Source organism: Vollenhovia emeryi, unplaced genomic scaffold, assembly GCF_000949405.1.
Source record: "Vollenhovia emeryi isolate VEMERY1.0 unplaced genomic scaffold, V.emery_V1.0 DF939234.1, whole genome shotgun sequence".
NCBI lineage: Eukaryota > Metazoa > Arthropoda > Insecta > Hymenoptera > Formicidae > Vollenhovia > Vollenhovia emeryi.
In genome coordinates, this window is record NW_011967132.1 from 183,177 (window position 1) to 204,159 (window position 20,983).

A 20,983-nucleotide genomic window follows, 5' to 3' on the forward strand; every position below is an offset into this window, starting at 1 on the left:
GCCGCTAAGAATTCCAGCCCCCCCGAGCCTCTTATTCATTATCACGCAATAAGAAGCTCGGGGAGGGAAAGAGAACAGTATCTCGTGTACTTGTAACAAAGATTGATAAAATTCCCCGGTTTAACCACGGTGTAAGATGAATAGAGTCCCGGTAACGAAATTCTGGGACGTTCTCCTCGCCACGAGAGAGACCCCGGGCGAATGTCGTGCACGCAATCCGCCACTGTACGTGGGAAAATTTTCGGGGTGCCGACGTACGTTCCAAGGTCGGCAGGAATTCTTGGTGGTGCGCCTTACCAGAGGTGGACGAGGAACAGGGATGGGAGGAGGCCCTCGCTGACGAAGGTGCTGCACCGGAGGGGGGGTGTTCTGCTGTGGGAGGCGTAGGTGGTGAGTTTGTCGAGTTTCCACGGATCTCGCCTGCCTGCTTCAGCACCTGGTATATGGCGTCCACGTCTGCCCACACGGGATAAAGAGACACAGCAATGCAAAAGCGCACCGGACGGACTGTTTCGAGTGGTTTTTCGAATCGCGCGCTCGCACGCGCGCGCTAGAGCCAAGCGCTCCATTTTTCTCACATTGATCTGTCTTCTTCTTCCCTTTTTTCGCTTTTCTTTGTTTTGGCGTTGACAAATGATAAGAGATGGCGCGCGATAAACGACACAGCGGCTTTGGCAACAGCAACGAACGAACGAATTCGCGAGTTAAGTCGTAGTGCAGAGAGATGCTCCGTCGGGAAATAACGAGTCCCCTTTCTCAAATAGTTCAACTTTAGCAGAATCTTAATTCACATTACTTGACGCGTTCGTGCACTGAATAAAAATAATCTGATAGATTCAACCAGTCGTCTGAAAGAAATTCTGATTCGTCCATTTTCTAACGGACGACCGGTTGAACCTATCAGACTTTTTTTTCAGTGTGATAAAATCTTGAGAACAAGTGTTGTCCAGTGAAATTTTTGTCAAGATAAACAGACTTTAGTCGACAAGGATTACTGAGTTTCGTATCGAATCCAACCCCGCAGGCGAGCATTTTACTCTCTCACTACTTTTTAATATGCAACAGTTATACACAATCTCTGCGAATGAATGGAATTGTAGGACAAGTTCCGAGAACATTGAACAATTCTTAGATTAAAAATCTAATTCATATTCTGTCGAATTACTCGATAAGTAAATTCTCCAGTGCATGGAGGCAAGTTTCGTTCGATTCATTGTAATGACTTTCATTTCTCGAGCTCCACTGTTCTTTCTTTCGAATCCATTCACTCGTCGCCACACGCACAACACGACAGAGAGAAATTGCGAAAAAAAAAATCCTCTCGGCGTTGGCTGTACCTTCGAGTCTAACTAACGCGTCATGCATGAAGGGAAACCCGACGTTCTCCCGGCGGAACAGGAAAAGGGGGGAAAGAGGAAAGATCTTCGATCCAATCGGCGAGAGATAAACGGGCTTATCGAGAAATCGACCGGTTCCCCTCGTTCATCGACAAAGCGTCCTCGACAATGAGAGAGCTGTCGCTGATGGCGGGGTGAAAGGCGTGGCGAGGCGGGAGGAAGAACGCGTCGCGGCGTGGGTTTCGCGCGCGTGGGATCTGACTTGGTGGGTACTCACTGTGCTCGGACGACGCCGGCACCTCGTCGGCCACCTGCGTCTTTTGCCGCCGCAGAAGCGGTATACCGCCGCCCTTCTTCGGCGCCAGGCTCGGGCACAGAACCGGCTGCACCATGTTGATGCAGTCCGTGTGCGCGTTCGCCTTGCAGCCGCGGCACCGGACGCCCTGGCGGCTGTGGCCGCGCAGCACCTGACCGCACGCGTCGCACGGCGTGATCTTGCGGTACGTGTACTCGCGCCAGGTGTGCCCGCCCTCGGACTCGAGGCTCTTCCTGCGAAAGCAATCACACCCCTGTTCACGGGCACCACGGGTTCTCTCGCGAAAATAGGCTCGGCGTGCCGCGTGCTCTCTTGCGTTGCGATCGTGCGGTTATTACCGTTCGTCACACGTGCTCTTGCGGGAAGAGTGCGTTAAATTAAATTGGAAATCGTATGCATCTTGTCCGCGAGAATTAAATCCGAGAGTAACGTCAACCCTTTCGTGACCACTGGGACCACTGGACCAAGTCCCACGCTTACGCTCTTTGGCTGTCTGGTTCCTTGGGATGCTAATGTCCCACTTAAAAAAATAATGATAATAAACAGAAAAATAACTCGGTCATGAAAGGGTTAATATAGCGATATCGCGTATGATGCAGCACTTTTCTCTTTTCATTGATTAGCCCTTTGAAGCATGGTGGTAGCTCACTTTTTCAGCATTTTCGTTTGATTACGGTATTGCGTCGTTAGCTCTGCGTGGTGCCCGAGGTGGTGCCAAGAATGAGTAAATTCTAAGAAATGATCAGATTTCAATTTTGCCTCCGCCATTTCGCGCACGTTATTTCTTTTATATTCTATAAGAATTTTCAACTGGAATTTAGATCTCATGGGTCCTAATAATATATCAATGATGTTTCTTAGCATAGTTGAATTACAGTTGAACGATGTTATTCCTTTAGGTATTGAATTCCGCCATCCTGAACCCGCTATTTTGAATTATGAAACTCTGATTACGGATTCGTAATCGGCGACCCCAGATACCCTTGTGTACAAAGTTTCACAAAAACTGGTTCAATAGAAAAATGTATGCTTCAAAGGGTTAACAAAGAACATAAAAGAAACTCTGTTAAAACATATGAGGATCTCAGTGCGGTCCGTTAGTATGTAAGAATAAGTAATAAGAAAAGAATCAGCTCTCCTCTCTCTCTCCGGTGTTAAGTAGTAAAAACTTTGTGTTTAACGTTTCAAGTAATATCCATCGCCAAATGTCAGAAGTGCAATCGCAAGTGTCAACTGTTGACGAACAATCTGGCAACTTACCTGGACATGGCGACGACGGTGGAGACTGCATGGTACATGGTTGCCTGCTTTCCTCTTTATTAGTCGAGCATTCGCAAAACAGTATCTACGGTTATTCAAAGTCCCTTTCGTCTAACGTCTATGGTTCCCCTAATTGGGAAACTTACAAAAGCACACGGAAGTAAAAGCATATATTAACTCGAACGTCTCGTCTTGAAAATTGACTTTGACAACAGGTCGCTCTATGGGTGTATGCGAAGGTGCAACAAGAAAAACTCTATTTGCTCCGCGCCGGTCTGTTTTCCGAGATGTTTCCGGTGTTTCCATTGCAAGCGAAATGTTTGACGAATGAATTGTCTGCGAAATACAAACACCCTTTCCCCCCCTCGCTTTCCTTGCAGAACTTTCGCATTTAATTCAGTTAACACATCGATATCGAGTAAGAGCGCTACGGCGACTACATTCCTATTTTAACATTCTAGAAATTCGAGAGAAAACTTCTAACTCCTTATTAAAAATAACGGGCGTGAAGGTAACGTTTGAACTTGAGTCGAACTATCTACATCACGATAAAGCGATATGTCTAATCCTTGAAGAGCATTCGTTATTCCATTTCTTCATGCACACGTCACGTAGGATTCGCAAAACAGTTTCCTTTCTCTTTTCGTATTAAATATACGATGCGTACGAGCGAAGAAGAAAGATCGGAGTGCATGATCTTAAGTGGCACATCCCTTCGAGATGGAATTTCGACTTGCACAACCGTCTCTATTTCTTCTCTCGGCGTTATCTTACACGCGTTTCAATTTGCGCATCCCACGAATGCATCCAGCTGCGCTATTTTCTACTGAGCGTCGCGAAACAAAGTTCAGCAAAGAGAAACACGGATGGAGACAATCAACGTCGGATTTACGCGAAAGGCAAAAGTGATCCTCTTTCATTTCCGGGACTCGCACCGAAGAGTACATATAGAGAGGGGGCAAATATAGTTCCCGGCGTCGCCCGGTGTGGAAAACCATCTCCGTCGCGTCGGAAACTTTGTCGGGGGGGGGAGTTTTTTTTTTCGCGGCATGCACGTGGTGGAAATTGGTATTAGCGAAAAGGAAATAAGTAGCTCACTTGTCGGACAGCGGCGGCGTTGTGGGCGAGCTGGTCTTTAGGCTCTTGAACGCCTTCAGCCACTTCAATTTGGGACTTCCGGTCGAACCGTTCGACATCTTCCGACTGGCCACTCCGTCCGGTTGCCCAGCCTCCCCGCCCCCGAAAAGTTCTTTCTGTTATAGGCAATTTATAGAAAATGCATGTACTCTCCCATATTTTTTATCGATATAATATGCTCGATAATTCAGTGGCTCGATAATTTCATTACTATTTAACACGATATGTTCGACACGCATATAACATATATCCGCGATTGCTCTTGTAGCAATCAACCCAGAAAGGTTTATCATTTCATTATTTTCGCGAAGTGTACGATGCTTTTCCAATATCGAGGCACGTTCTTCTTACTTTTGCGAATATAAAGTCTCAAATGCAATCTTGAATAATTAAAGTTTCGAAAGTAAGAGAGGATTAGTGTCCAAGGTATGCAAAACTGAACTTTTTTTTTATTTAACCTCGTTAAATTAGATCCCGACAGCATTTTATCTCGAGGCTCGATTATCAGAATAATTAATGCTGGGAATCGAATAACCGCAAATAAAATGCTGCGCCACGCGAGATTTCCAGATTAACGAATCCGTATGCAGGGACGATTTACGATATTCTGCGTGAGTTTACGCGTCGCGAGCGAGCGAGGAGGCCATTGCCGTTACGTACGGAATCGCCCCCAAAAGACGATCACGGCCGCGCGCCTCTCCGCGTGTCAATTCGCGTGTTCATGCGGTCCCTATGAATGGGAACGAGGAGCCCTACGGACACGTGACTCGGAATGAGTTTAATCTACATCCACGTGGGGAGCGTCATCTCAGCGACTCCTCCGCCGTTATTACATCACATTACACATGATTACACATGCCGTCTTGCGGACGATAACGATCGAGACCGCGTGAGTTTCACTCGGTCGATTCGAGATCCCCGGTATTTTCAACCTCGCTCGAATCAAGTGAAACCGACAGTCGCTGCATACAAGTCTCGCGAGCAGCGGTTACTCCCGAGCCTAAAAAAAAAAAAAATTTCTAAACCATAAGCGCGTTTCCCTCTACGGACCCTTGAGCGGCAATTATACTGCACTTTCGTAGTTTCCACGGGGGATGCGGGGGATAAGGTTTGCTCCTCCTACGATTAAGAATTTCATCCCCGTCGCGATATCTGTCGCGCTTAGCAACACGTTAGCCTGAAAATCCGTCGATACACCGCCCTGGTTGCAATGTTTCCATGGAGATACCGTCCGTTTGCAACCGCGGGAGTATACATGACTCATTGACAATACGTGCATGTCAACTTTCATTGATCCCCAGTGGTCATTGAGAATATACTCGGCCATTGTTCACTGTCGCAACATTAGCCTCTTTGTGCGCGACTTCACAATGAACAACTCCTTATCCGTCTAACAACACAGCGTCCCCCACGTTCGTGTAATCGTTATGCAAACTTGATTAATGCATTAATGTACATTTTTCAATTTTGTTTAAGTTGTTAATATTACACGATTAAACGTAAGACCAGATTAGAGTCACGTAGACGCAGTCTTGAGAATAAAACGAACCGATCGATGAGCAGCGATATCGATACGAAGCGTTGTCACAGCCAGCGCGATACGCTATAATATTGGTAAAAATCATAGCACTGTTAAGCACTTTTCAACCAGGGCGGTCTATTCGTCGAGCGAGTCCACTGGACTCATGCGGCGTCCGCGGCATCTCGCGCTCCAGCGTGTCAGGAACGATAATTCACCAGGGGGGTAGGAAAAAAATACTAACGACTCGCGTGCGTAACGTAGTCCACCCCATCGTTTAGGCTGGACGCGACCACGATTCGATATTACGACGGGCAATGGTGAAAACGGCGGCGCGCGGCCAGACAGGCAACGATCCTGCTCGCCTGACCTGGATAGACGGACTCTCTCGACGAGGCCAGAAATGGATTTTCAGACGCTCGTGCTCGCCGATGACCCAGTTGCGAGGGCGCATGTCGCGCGATTGCGCGCGCCAGTATTTATCCGGCGTTTAGGCTAAAGCGGCACCAGTGAATGACCAATCGCCAGTGAATGGCCACGGACGAGCCTCCCACTCGGGGAAACTTTTCGGCGGACGAGCCGCTCGTATTTGTCAACGTTACGCACGCATCGAGAGATCGCGCCTCCAAATTCGCGCCGGGCAGACCGAGCGTCCGCAAACGCGCTTCGCTCACAGCTGTTGGCGCAGCCCCGCGCTATTTTTCCCCTCCCGCGCTAAAATTACCTTAGCCGGCGCACTTTTAAATTTAATCCTCTTCAGATTATACAACAATGTTTCTTTTTACGAAATAAATTTATCTCCCCTTTTCGAGTTACACCGTCATATGCACTTAATCTACTTCAGAAATGCATTAACAAAATTGAATTTTCCCGTGGAAAGATAAATCCAATTTGCCAACATATTTTAACGAACGTAGGTTTGCTCGGTGATATTTATAACTGTATGAAGTAACGTAATTATTTTGCAAACGTGAGATCGCGCCCCGCCATCAGTCTGCAATTATTATCACATTAATTAGTTACTTGGAGGCGCTCGATTACCGGTGATTTCGCTATTCTCAACGATCCTCTTTTTTTTTTTTTGGTCAATTCTGGATGGCGCAATTTTCACCTTAAGTTAATAACGCGCGAACAATTGAGCAGCCCTTCACTGGCGCAGCCACACTGCACATAGATGAGGCTCGATGCCACGCGCGGACAAATTGGATGAAATGGGGAGAACGCGAGAGATAGATCAATTTTAGGTCGTGAACATAGAGGCATTTAACATAGGTCTCTACCCTAGATGTTAACCGAAATCTTACTCCGCAACATATATATTTTAACGTAAAGAATTATTTGACGCCGGTACATGATTAACTGCAATGTAGAGAATTGCTAGACGACGCTTGCCCGGGAAATTCTAATTGAAGAAATTTATTGCGAAAAATATTACCTCAGCCAGGGTTTGAACCTGGACTTCCCTACACTTCGAACCAAGTTCGACCAAGTCGAATTGGCGACACGCCCACCTAGAGTGTAGTCGTCCAGCAGTTTTCTACATATATATTTTAATTGATAATAAGTGATTAAATAAGACCGTCTCATGTGAATAACACACAGACAAGAGAAACACCGTAACGGTCAAGCTGGATCTTAGGAGAGAATTTTATCCTGAAAGTGGCATTTCAAAGAATTTTATGAGAGTTTTTTCAAATAATATCAAGTATAATTAGAGGCAAGTCCCCTATTATGAGATTTTCTCAGATCGAAGTTTGAACAAAGGCAAATTCGCTAAGATCGAGGGGGAAACCGCTAACCGAAATATTGTACACACCAATGTCCACTAATGCCCAGTGGGCATTACTTAATCTTATTATCTTATTTTATCTTATTTATCTTGTTTTGTCTGATTTTATCTCATTTTATCTTTTTAATGCCTCAGCAAGGCCTAATGCCCACAAAATGCCTAGTAATGCCGCAAATCTGTACACCACAATGCCCTCAGCGGTTTCCCCCTCGGATCTAGCCTGACCATCATTGGTGTTTATATACATATATATTTTTCGCGCACGTTGCTGTTCCGGATTGCTATATTCCCTAAAAGCAAAATTTTCCATAATATTCGCGCGATTGCACGATACAGCTTGCGGGGTCGCGCTTTGACACGCGCGTGTCGTATTATAAAAACCGAGTACCTACGCTATTCGCACGCGGATGAATAAAGTGGCAGATGCGGCGTGTCGGGATAAGGGACGAATAAAATAATGAGTGTGCGACTTGCGCGTAACACGGCGGTGGCTAAAGGAGGACAAAGGACGTCGCATACCTGTGCCTGCACCGCGGCTAGACGTAGTTGCGCCACGCCGAGGTCGAGACGCTTCAGAGAAATATCTTCCTGCAGCTCGGCTACTTTGGTGTAAAGATTACTCTCGGCGCTCCTGCAATGGGAAGTGATAAAATAACTCTCATCCCCCGTGTTTTTCCCCTTAAAAGATTAAAAAACTGACGGATTTCCATGCGAGCTACCGCGCCGGCCGAAACAGGTGAAAAATATAGCGATGAAGGTAACGAACGTTCGAAAGTCGCGGGGCAATCTCGATTAACTTTTTAGACGGTAATGAAAGCATACTTGATGAAAAATCGACACAAGTAACAATAAAATTCATACATATTTTCTGTAGACGTTTCACGTCGCGTCGCGTGATAAATTACGGATGAATGAATAATGAAAGGGAGAAATTCGCAAAGATAAAATCTATTTTTTTTTCTCTAACACAAATTTACACGTACAATATTTTTCAATTAACACGCTGACTGCCGTGGCGGCCGACCGGCGCCGTCGAAATGTCATAAAACTAAAAATTTTAAAACAAAAACCTACCATTTAATATAAAGTTTTTTGAGTGACATCGCACAATAGCTAAATTGCAACGTGAAATAAAAAGTGTACAATTCATGTCGCCCATGAGAATAAACTCTCATTTGGCGCACGATATTTTATATTTCTAGAATAATAAAAATTTTGCCGCGACGCGTACGTCGTAGGCTATGTAAAACTTGGCCGGACAACTTGTTAAAAAGGGGGACTACCTCAGGGCAGGCTGATACGCTCGTCGAGCAAATACGCGGTTGCATAAAAAGAAAAGAAAATGACGTACTTGCGTTGCATTCGCACGAGTGCGTCCAGCGCGTCCTGCAGACGACCTATTTCCTGGCTGAGGCCGTCGTAGTCGCGTTTGAGATCCTCCATCAGCGGGAGCGTGCTGGTGCCCGTCGGTACCAGTTCGTCCCTGAGCGTGGGTATTTGACTGATTCTCTCCATCGGTATCTGCTCGGGTGGTGCCGGCGCGACGTACAGGCGTCGCGGCGGCTTCCGCGGCGTCGCGTTCGCGGACAGATTTCGCGCCAGGGCCTTAAACAATCGTTGAAAATGAAGCAGAAACAAGGCGGGGCGAAACGTACCCGCGAGCGAAATGACTGAATAAATTGAAAAGTGGAATGATATAGCGCGCGATACATATGTAATGTAACCGTGGTATCGCAAATTTATGCGGGACGTGTGTTACCCCGGCTTTAATATTTCTTTTCGTCGCAAATCGTATATCAGGGGTCGCGAATTAAAAACCTCAACTCCGCGAGACGATGCTCCGAAAGGAAGTACGTCGTTCCTGCATTAATAAATCTCTCGAGGCGCGAACGTAGAAGACGGGGACGTGCATTTGACCCGGACATTTGCAAAAGAAGACGACATTTTACGTTGGAAACTTTTCGTTCTCGTGTATGGATGAAGAAAAAAATTGGTCAACGTCTTTGAAATCAGGGGGCCAATTCTGTATCTTACGCTATGGCGAAAATACTAAAAGCGAGTAGCTTTATTTCTCGGTTATTCGACTTGGACTTTTTGTACTTTTTCGGACAAAACTATTTCGAAAACGTATCAAGAACTCTGGAACTACGTGAAATCTGTCCAGACTCCAATAAAAAATCTTGTCTTTTAAATGGGGGCTGCGTGAAGTTAGCCTCCCATATTTTCAACGTTCATTTTTATGCCCTAAATGGCCAGAACTATTTCTCAAACCCATCAAGACCTCTGGAGCTATTGTAAATCTATAGAGGAGTCTTAAAAAAATTAAATTTTTTAATAATGGGGGCTAACTTGACAGGGGTTAGCTTTGTCTCTTTCTAACTGTCCCCTTGGAAAGAGACAAAGCCGCAGCACCTTGTGCTGCAAGACACATCGTTCCTCCGGATAGGCGGCAGATACACCGTGTAATATCAACGTCACGAAAAATATAATAAAAGAGCGCGAATGTCACGGGAGGATGACGGACGAATCTGGGTTAAGTGACAGATCGGTATTTCCGACGAGGGCCCGCGCGCGAAGCGACGGATTCGAGGAGGACAAATCAGTGAACACCAGCGTGTTTGGTCAGCCGAACAAGTTAACTCGCCGTACACACACATACACACACGTGGGCGCAAACACACGTGCGCGCGGCGAGCGCGGCCAATATCCCCGGGCGCGCGTGCCCCCGCACAGCGAATATGAACCGGCTTTAATCAGGCCGGCCCTGTTTTCATTCCGTCTCCCTCTTCTCCGAATACCGACGATTGTAATCCGCCGTCAGCGATCACCTCGCCACCCCGAAATTGGATATATGCGCCCGGTACGTCTATCTGCTTGCGTGATCAATATGTCCGGAATACTCGTATAATCGTATCGTCGTCGGGGCATCGTATCTGCCGCGCGCGATCGATCGGTCCCGATTGACGTATCGAGCCGCGAGATTGACACGGTATTGCTCGCCGTCATGTCGCCGAGCGACTCGAGGGATCTCGCCTCGCGAGAGGAAGGAATAAAGTTGTTGCAGCGAATCCGGTTGCTTGCACGCTAAGACCAGCTTGTCAACAGTCAATTCTTATATTTAAGCGATTTTAAGCATTTTAACTTGGACAGTAAAGTATCTCAAAAACTAGGCACAGCGAACAGAAATGTTTCAGACAAAAGTTGTATGGTTTCGAGAAACAACTGTTGTCCGAAACATTTTTTTATTTGCCTAATACCTTTTGAGATGTTCGAGAGAAAATTTATAACTTTTTCAAGTGCAATTAAAAAATTATACCGAGGCCAAGATATTCGACTCGGAATTTGTCTTCCCGCAAGCGTCGATGTGCAAGTTCCGTAGGTGCTGCTTGAACAACAAGTAGCGGCAAGTTTCACGCGTTATTTCTTCCCGCGAGATGGCAATATTTCGTTTTCATCGCAATGGAGTGCCTGGGACACTGCGAGAAAGAAGGGAAGAGAAGCGTGCGTCGTGTCTCGCGGATTCGATAAGGGCCTGTCGAATGGGCTGTCTTATACCTTCAAGGGCCAGTTTCACAAACGTCGGTTAACTGCTAACCGAAGGTTAATTGACCCTGTCTCTTCTTAGAGAACGAGATAGAAAAATATAGGGGGTTGACTGAACTCTGGTTAACAGTTAATCGACGTTGTGAAATTGGCCCTAAGACAGCCTTAAGACAATGTTTTATATTTTAAGTCTTCGTTTTGAAGTAACGCACGTTACTGTCTTACGTCTTAGGTCCGGTTTCACCAACGTTGTTTAACTTTAAGCTTAGCTCAACTCGTTCTTTCTCTCCTTCCAACTGTTACTTTAGAATGAGACAAACATGAACTAAACTAAGATTAAACGTTTGGTGAAACCGAGCCTTAACAGTACAAGACAGCCATTCTGCTCAGGCCCTAACTCTTGTCGACGCGTCAGCGTTACCTGTAGATCGTTGGACGGTACAACCGCCTGCGCTTCCTTGGCCACGACCTGGTAGCGCTTGGCCTGTTCGCCGGATCGCTCGCCGGCCCCCTCCGAGATCCCGGCGACGCATTTGCAGGCCAGCCCGCAAAGTTCCTCGTAGACCTCCGCAATCTCGCCCAGCAGCCCCGGCAAACAATGGAACTGATAGCGCTCGGTAATAGCGTTCGTGGCGCGTAGCTGCAGGATATAGGCGTTGTGCGACTCCAAGTAAGCGCGCTTCAACTCCTGCTCGGCGCCGCCGCCGGCCTCGTTGGTTAGCAACGCCGCGTAGGCGCGCTTGTAATCCAATCGGGCGCGCTGCAACTTCTCCTCCGTCTTGCTAACTACCTGCTCGTAAGCGTCGCGATGGGCGAATATCTGCAGGAACACGAAGACACGGTATATAGGTCGCGCGGAGAGCAAGAGGGGTCGGGGCGAGTTGGCGCGCGACCCCGGGAGCAGTCAGCAGACGGTCTCCCGGTCGAATTGAAATGCCATTCGAGATGCATAACGCTCAAATCGAATAATCGAATGGGTCGCTTGGGAAACTTTACCGTCCGCGTTCGTCAATTGCGGCGCCAACTCGGTCGCCACCCGTGACTCGATATCTAAGCAGCGGCAGCCCCGATCGAAGCGTGTTTTCATAGTTTGCCATGGCAATTGCGATCGCGCGAGGTGGCAATACCGGCGTTAATCGTCGCGGCGAAACGCTCGTGTTCTCTCCAAGTCAATCGTGTCCGTTTCTACCGGCGCGGATCGACTTTGATCTCGGTTTAACTTACTTTCTGCCTTTTTCTAGCTTCGGCAATTGGGAAAAGGTAAAGAGTTAAACCGGGATTAAAGTTAATCTGCTCTGGGAAAAAGAAGACAGCGGCCCATTTTGGAGCCCACAAGTAGTAATCGAATTACTTGGATTGTTCGTAACTTTACTCTGGGACAACTTTTGACCGTTTTTTTTTCTAGTTAAGCAACTTTACGTTTCGGTTAGTGCCTCTTAAGTGAAAAATATCTTTCCGTTACTGAATATCGACAGAACTAATTGAGAGAATTGATTAGTTTTATTAAAAAATTGTGGATAGATAGAATAGCTAATTGCGATTTTTAGTTACGCGGGGTAAAATTCGTAGAAGACTAGAGTTACGAATAATCCAACTAATTCGATTACTAATTGTGGGCCCCAAAATGGGTTGCTAACTGTCTTTTCCCAGAGTGCGTTAGTAGAAATGGACATCAGTGGATAGTCACTGATCGCAGTTATAAAAGTGTACCACTGCGAGATCGCTGTTGATTGTTTTTCAGTGACGACCCACTGGTTGACTTTAAGAGGAAACGGAGAGATCGTAAGCGCACAACGAGTCGCGTCACCGAATGAAATTACTTTGGAGCATCGCGAAGTTCTTTGCGAACAAACTTACAAATTGACGTGGAAAAAAAACAGAATTCGTGGCGCGCGCGCGCGCGGGGGGATGAGCTCTCACCTTTCTGGACTGCAGCTTACGATGGAAGCTCGCCTCTAAGGTGGGCCTCGACAATTGCTGCTGCAGCACCGCGGCCAGGTCGAGGTGAGACGCCGCGTCCGCCTCGACCTGCCGTAGCAGACTTTCCCAGACGCGTCGCATACCGCCGACGTCGACCCTCGAGTCGCCCGAACGGCTGCGAAATTCGTCGACCAGACGTCGCACGTTCGCCGAGTGGCTCTCCATCGCGGCGCCCAACTCCTGGGCGAACTCGGAGACTGCTCCCGCGGAACATACAAAAGAAAGCGTTAATCAATTGCGATAAATATACCACATGCCTCAGTGATCGAATTGGCGAGACGCCCGTCATAGAGTGTAGGGACCTCTGTGAAGTTAGTCCCCCATTATTAAAAAATTTAACTTTTTTTACGAGTTCCCTATAGATTTACAATAGTTCCAGAGTTCTTGATGGGTTTAAGAAATAGTTCTGCCCATGAATTTTTTAAAATAGGGAGCTAACTTCACGCAGCCCCCCATTTTCGTAAAAACTAATTTTTTAATGGAGTTCTGGATAGATTTCGCATAGTTCTGGAGTTCTTGATACATTTTAACAATAGTTCTGCACGAGAAAGTAAAGAAATTTAATCACAAAGATATGGTTTTGTATATTAAATTAACTTTTATATAGGCACACGTTGCATTGAGTATTATTTCAGGAACTTTTATTAAAAATTCATAGTAATTGAATTATTAAATGTTATTCACGCGTTGTTTAATTATAGACGATTTTACGTGACATCTTTAGTATTGGCACGTAACATGTTTTTTTTTCCACCTGACAATTTCAAACAGTTGTTTCTTAAAGTCCTGAATTTGCAGACGTTTCACGAAGAAAGCGGTGGCCGAGAAATAAACGGTTGAAACGGAAATTAGAAATCCGATTCGAGTCTTGTTTCGGTAACGGAAAGATCTGCCTTGGCGGGCTGCCAATCCTTGGCAATTTACGATGGCGAATTCAGTGCGCGCGAGTGCAACGACGCGGTTGCGGCCCTTTACCGTCTACGTCGATTCGATTTGCTCGTCAAAGGCGCCGTTGCAGTCTTGACACATCGGAACCGACGTCCCGGGAGAATGAGGCTCGGCGGTCAAAAGTAAAATTACGTCCCTTTGCGTCTTTCCACTGCCGCGGCGCCGGTGGAAATCGCCTCCGGTAAACGTTATTTCGGACGTATCCAGAGTGGCATTCGGTCGTGGAGAATTCAATATTCTCGCCGTCTTATCCAATACCTCGCGCGGAGAACTTTGAAATATCCTTTTATGGGCGATCCGAATGACCCTCTTCGCGGTTGAGAAACGGGGAGGATCGTCAAAGAGCGTGTAGGATCCTCTCTCGGGTCGTTATCACTATCGTCGTGATAGCGCACCCGAGCCCTTTGTGGCGATCTCCTTCCTGGCGCGGCGTATTTCCCCGCTTCGATGAACCGCCTCTTTATCGGAATCTCGCGTTTCGAAAAGGTGAAATATTATTTATCGCGATACCGCGATCGCGGCTTTTCACGCCGGCTTTTCACCCAGCTATAATACACGCGATCGCGTAATGAGCGCTTCTTTTCTTAATCCGCAGCAGCGAGGTGATTGACACTATTTCAATATTATAATTATTGCTATATTAATTATGGGCATTTACATTCATGCATTCATATATTCATATTGTGACGATGATTATTTATTGGCGGTACAAATCGCGATATTAACGATTGCTGTTTGGCTAAAATATTGAAACGATTAACTCGGATATCCGAAAATATGTATATTCATATTCAAACATGTTTGAAATTTCCGCGCTCGTTACTGGAGCATTATATAACGTTATTAATTATTCAAAACTCTCAGATAATAAAAAGAACGCTCTCAAGAAAGTATCTTTCACTTAAAAAATTGCGTCGAAAATAACATTTTTTTGAACTAAGTAAATAGATTTACTTAAAATTAATTAAAATTATTTTTCTTACTGAAGTCAATATTTATTCTATTTAAATATCAAATTTCAAGTATTATATTAAGTAAATTAATTTAAATCATTACATTTTCTACATTCAACTAAACATTTCATGAGATACAGAAAACTATTTATTAAATGAAATCATTGTGTTTGTCAAATACGAAATTCAATTTTCTTCGCTGCAAAACTTATATCTTGGTAAACATTTTATAGAATCTTATCTTATTTTATCTTTATAATGCCGCAGCAAGGCCTAATGCCTCAAAAATGCCCAAGAAATGCCCAGTAATGTCGCAAATCTGTACACTACAATGCCCTCAGCGGTTACCCCCTCGGTAAATACTTAAATTAAAGAAATGCATGTTTTAATTTGTTTATTATTTTTTAATTTAAGCTGATAAGCTATTAAAAGCCACCTAATGAATAATTTTCTTGAGTAAAGTAATATTTTTTTTATCAGTGCAACAACGAAGTAATGATTTTACTTCTGTAAATCTGTTCCTATCTTTTAAATACCTTTCGGTATTCTTATTCAAGTATACATATATTACGCATGTATCTTTGACATTTATTTTCAATATTAGCCGTATTTTTTCCCGAGGTTTTCATGTACTTCATTCGCACGTGATATTGGAATTTATTTGAGATGCTCGTCGCGTGGAAAACGCGTGCGGAATCCCGCGCAGTTACGTCAAGAGATATCTCTGCCATGGGAAGCACATTGTCGTTACTCGCGATATATCTTCGTCTACGCGTCATTATTTTGGCAGGGGAGGCCGGGAATCTGTCAAGAAATATATCTTTTTTTTCCTCTGCTGACACAGGAGTGCGTCAGGCGTTAGGACTTGTATGTGCGTAGGCCCTGACGGGAAACATTTTTCTTTACGGCGAGGCTCGGAAAAATGATTATTCGCGGCGACAATCTCGTCGCAAAATCGTAAGATTCATTAATATCGAATGTTTCGTCATCGAAAAAAGTCCCGTCTCGCACGGAGTCGAACAAGGTTCAGTGGCGAATTGCACGTGTAAAGTTACCGCGAATATACGAATGAATTCCGTTAATTAATCACCTTCGTTACATGCATCGGAGTTTAGGGATGGTAAAATAAAAGTATCAAACTTATATTATTTAAGAAAATAAAACTGCCCGAAACCATTCTCCCGCGGTTTCCACCCCCCCCTCCGTTACGACGATTGCGAGCGTTCAAAAACACGCCGGGGCTTTTACGTCAAGCCCTCGGTCGAATGAAAATATGCAAGCGAGAAAGAGCGTGTCTCCCGTGCGCAAATACGCCGTTCGGCCTAACGGAAAACGGAAGCGGAGCGCGAGAAATATGACATAACACACAATGGCCGTTCAAATAATCGGCTTATCTATATCTCCGACGCTCGTGTATTAATTCGATATCCGGTTGCGCAATTTCGCGGCGGGAGTCCGCGATAAATTCCATCCTGGCGAACGGGAGCGCGGAAGATGAGAGTCCGCGCCCAGGGCCAGAGCGAGGCGGCGCGAGCTCGCGGCGGCGAATATCGTTTTTCCTCGTCAAACAACTCAAACAAACGAAGGGAAGGCTCGACTGGGTGGCATTATTTCTCAAACTGGGCCAAGATAACCCGGGGATCCAATAAGGTGAGCCCGGGCTCTCTACAGCCTCCGAACTCCCGCCCTGCCGGGGTTACCTACCGTCAGGTAATCCGACCCGTTTTTGTGAACATTTCTCGTTTAGACGAGTGCCTTCGTCTTCGTAGACGTCGTTATTAAAATGTCTCTCGTTCGACGAAGGAAAGATCGATATACCTATAGACTGTTTGGGGCAAACAGAACTTCGTAAAAATAAAGCGGGAGACTGTTTGCTCCCGGGATTGACACAATAAAATGAGTTTCTTAATAATCCTTTTGCACGGAACAACGAGTCATTATAAGTGTAGAATTGTGTAAAAGTAATGAATAGTTACGTCACCGGTCGAATAATGGAATGAAAGCGCGTAGGTTTCTGCAACGAGTAAACTGGAGTAACATAAGTATCTAATAATTTTCCGAGAACCAGCGACCAGGGAAAAGGAATAAAAGAAACGCGACAGCAGTTAATTTCAATATAGAAAGATTGTTGAAACATTCCACGTTCGTGAAAAAGATTTTATAATCCCCCTCGTCTACAACCCACGGTTAATATTCAACTTTAATTTCGCTCGCACAACAGAATCCCGACTCCGCTATCAAGACGGTTCGCGCTGGAACTCGAGAGATTGCGAGGAGACGGCGTATAAATAAATTATTCGTAGGAGGGCGAGAGGTCGCGTCGCGTAATTTTCGAATAACGTCGCGCGCATCAAACGCATTACATATTAATAAACGAGCGTAAACCTGTTTATGCGGCTATGCAAATGTACAATAAATCCGCGCGCGTCAAGTTGCGTCAAGTTGCATCATGCGTGCATCACGTCCGGAGAACAAATCCGTTGGAATTATGACGAAACGGGAGGGGAGGGGGAGGGTTGATCGATCCCCTCATCAGGCACCGTCGATAGTGATTTAAGCGAGAGGGGGGGGGAGCCTCTACACGCGCGCAATATCGCCCCTCATTAAGACATTTGCATCAGCCTAAGCTGCTCCCGTTTCGGAAATTACCGTTTTGGGGAAAAGCCCGAGATCCTCCTGTATAATACGCAATTTGTTCGCTGATCTCTCGCGTTAGCGGATTACATTAGCGCCCCGGAGATCGCTTAATCGTTTAATCATCGCTCGCGAACGCCTGCGCCCCCGCCGAAGGAACTTTGCGCGACGCATGCATAATGCGGGAATTCGAACTCGTTTTCAGGCCAGACCGCGTCGGAGATTACTCGCCGACGAATTTAGATCGGAATTCAATAAAATATACGCAGAGGGAAGGCCAATGATGCACCCATAGAAAAAATTTCCGGATCTAATGCTATTGCACTTGAATGTATCATAAGATAAGATCGATATAGCGCCAATCGTATTTATTATAGAGAAAGGAATAATTTAATCTCAAATGAAAAATTCTAAAATCTAGAATAAAATGATAGTATCGTCTTTTGTCGAATATCGAGGTGCCAACTTCGTGCGTTGTAAGATGGGGGGAAAATTTATTCCAAACGCAAGGATACACAAAGTTACTCTTGTCTCAATATAGTAAGTCAATCTTTTTCAATTCGACAGAGGAGAACAAGAATTAGTGATTTTATTTTGATATTGTCTTATTTTGATACTAAATGAGATTGCGAGAAATATAAATGCGTCAGGAATATTTTTGTCTCGGTAACAGAAATCCTTTCCGAGGGTGTGTCCAACGAGCGACAAGGGTAACGGTTAAAAAAAATATTTCAATATTATTACAAAGAAATTATTAATCATGAAGAGCAGTTTCGACATACAAAGTCAGCGCGCAATAGTTGAATATTAAATATGTATTTATCGCGTATCGAAGTGTCAGGGTCGGTTTTCCCAACCCTTCGGTTGGAAGCTGACCAATAGTTATTTTATGTCTATCTTTTTTCATTTGAAGGAAAAGCAAATACATACGATTTACCTATTAGTTAACTAACCAAGAGGTTGGAACAACCTGCCCTCAGTCGGTGAAAAATTTACAAGTAAATATGACGTCCATCGCAACAAAGAAAGGAAAAGGAAAAAGATATGGCGGTGTTAAATCAATGTTGCAACACGTATTTTTCCATTAAGGCGCGGTATAAAACGCGCTTTGGTACAATTCGAAAGACTTAAAATCTGCATTTGTCCTCAAAATGAATGGAATATTCCCTGAAAATGTGACGATTATCTCATTCAGTGTAGCACGTTATGTGTCCCCGTATCTTCTCTCGCACATAAAATCGTACTCACACATCGATCCGTAGTTTTTATTTGTTTCGAAATCAGCGTATCGCACTGCGGCGTTACTTGATATTGCGACGTGCAATACCATTCGTCGTCTACATGCGCGCGATATATTAATATGCAATTGATAATATTATATAGTACGTTACGTAATATTGGTTTTCATCGAAATCAGCCCCGCGGAATAGCTACGTTATACGTATGCATCAATCCCCGCGAGATTATTGAGGAAACACCGTATCGGCCGTAACACACGGGCGCCCGTTTTGTTGTAAATAATCATTCGAATTGCGCGAACAATCGCAAGTCTCGCGCGAATTCCCTTTACCTCGTAATTAAGCTTATTAAACGCGTCCGATTATGCAACGCCCGCGTCCGTAAACGCGTGGCCGCGTGCGTCGTTTCCCTCTGGCACGGCTTCGCGTTTGTCACTTCGCGACGGCGAAAGTCATCGTCGTCGTCTGAACTCTCTCGAAGCTATTTCCACTTTGACCCTTTGTTTCCCCGCGCTCGAACTTTCCGGTATTATAGCCCCGCGTCACGAAACGTGGCGCGCAGCGAAATAATTTGGCGAACGAAGAAAACATCCTTCTGTCCGCGGAAATGAGATATTTTCTCCTCTCGGAGAGAGAGAAAGAGGAGACTTCCGCGCGCTCGGGAAATATCCGAGTTGGCGCCACGTCGTTCCACTTTCGTCGTCCTGGCAAACGATTGCGCTCGAAATCGGGCGTGGAAAAAGTCCGCGTCGCGCGTACGCGCGCGCGCACGCACGCATACACGCGTGCACGCGGTGCACGCCGGGCGGTGCTTTCTCGCCCGAGGAATTTCGGTTAATTGGAGTCACCGTAATGGCGGCCGCACCATTATCGTCCGCCAGGCCTATTTGCGGGTTTGGTGGAGCATACCGCGCGACGAACAGCCTGCACGCCGAATTCGTCGCTTCGCCGTTAAGTCGACGATAGTTAAAAATCATTCGAGATCCCGTACACGTATTTTCCATTATACTTGACGTCCGTTATGGCCTGCAGGAATGGGAAAATTATTTTGTCGTGTATTATATTTAAAGGGTATCAACAGGAGTCGTGTGATACATGATACGTACATGGGTTTCGTTTTCTTGTTACAAATCGTAAAATATGAAATTAAAATTTTGTAAATCAGACGTTCTTGAATTTAAAAAATAGTTACGAAATTTCCAAATGCATTTGTTAAAATGTGCAAGATGTACAGTTGAGAATATAAAAAAGTTTAGAATTTAAAGATTTTATGTTTGAAAATTTAATTTTTTAATTCAACCTTTTACGTATTTTTTTTTTTCGTAAAAGTGGACACAGTGTAAAATATGCATATAGAACATCTTTTCCTTCAAAAAAAAGGAACGTGGATGTTTAAAAATTAAAGTATGTGCGAGTCTCTCGGGGAGATACCTTGTAAACATATCTTGTTAGGGCGAAATATTCGCAATATTACTTTATTTATCCAGAAGAAGATGCACAGAACATACTGTTATAATTAGTCTCGTAATTCTGTCTGAGAAATATTTCTTAATGAAAGGCAGTTCTCTTCGAGGAAAAATTACAGCCTCATCCGTGTCGAATCTTCATTGTTCGCCGCGATACTCCGCGTTTAATCAGACGAAACAATTGTGAGCTTCAATAATCGCTGGCCGCGAGCGGCGGATTATCGATTTTAGAGAGGATGAAAGGGTTACGACTCGGCGCTCGTTAAAAATTTAAGGTAGACTAAGTACTGCTTCGACTCCCAGGTACCATAGATACCCTGCAAATATGGCGCAGGTGCTTTGGTACGGAGTAACGTCGAGATCTGTATTCTGCGTCGACAATACGCGCCTTTTACCGTCACCGTCGTTCCGTAAACTCACCGACGTAAATCCACGTTATCGAAAGGCGCGGATTCAACGAAGAGAAGCGCGGTTTGGGCAAGAAAACGTGCACGTATAGCTCAGAGGAGGAAAAAATTGAAAGTGCTCGCATTCACCGCCCCGCACATCGGTTTTGCATCGATGTGAAAATGCCTCGGCACTTTCGCAACTATCTCACGTTACAAGCATCGGGCCGGCGATAAACATCGCCGGGTATCATCCGCCGCATTTGCATTTCTGCCCGCCGACGAGCGACCTTGCGTCATTTTTGCTCAAAGAGGCGACTTTTATCTCCGGTTACGGCGGGACTGACGACAGCAAAAATTGTCCTCGACTCCGTCCTCCGCCCGAACGTCAATAGCGGCGCGTGAAAAATTCAAAAATTGCAATCCACATAAATTGCAGCTGATAACACGCAATGATATGGGGATGAGGGCCGCACG

The 20,983-nt window shown here is 45.3% G+C and overlaps 1 protein-coding gene across 4 annotated transcripts in view; it reads right to left on the reverse strand.

Annotated features, from left to right (window-relative positions):
* The window catches only part of LOC105560289, a 64,258-nt gene that overhangs the window by 14,885 nt on the left and 28,390 nt on the right, over window positions 1–20,983 (reverse strand). The window contains exons 4-12 of one of the 4 annotated variants that reach the window (XM_012009270.1): window positions 12,822–13,078; window positions 11,323–11,721; window positions 8,710–8,963; window positions 7,878–7,989; window positions 4,012–4,166; window positions 2,914–2,998; window positions 1,992–2,173; window positions 1,615–1,886; window positions 298–456 (exon numbers count right to left, since the gene is read on the reverse strand). In XM_012009270.1, coding sequence (XP_011864660.1) covers window positions 298–456; window positions 1,615–1,886; window positions 1,992–2,173; window positions 2,914–2,998; window positions 4,012–4,166; window positions 7,878–7,989; window positions 8,710–8,963; window positions 11,323–11,721; window positions 12,822–13,078 — 1,875 coding nt within the window. The remainder of the gene's footprint in view (window positions 1–297; window positions 457–1,614; window positions 1,887–1,991; window positions 2,174–2,913; window positions 2,999–4,011; window positions 4,167–7,877; window positions 7,990–8,709; window positions 8,964–11,322; window positions 11,722–12,821; window positions 13,079–20,983) is intronic. The other 3 variants (XM_012009272.1, XM_012009271.1, XM_012009273.1) reach the window with 3 other exon arrangements.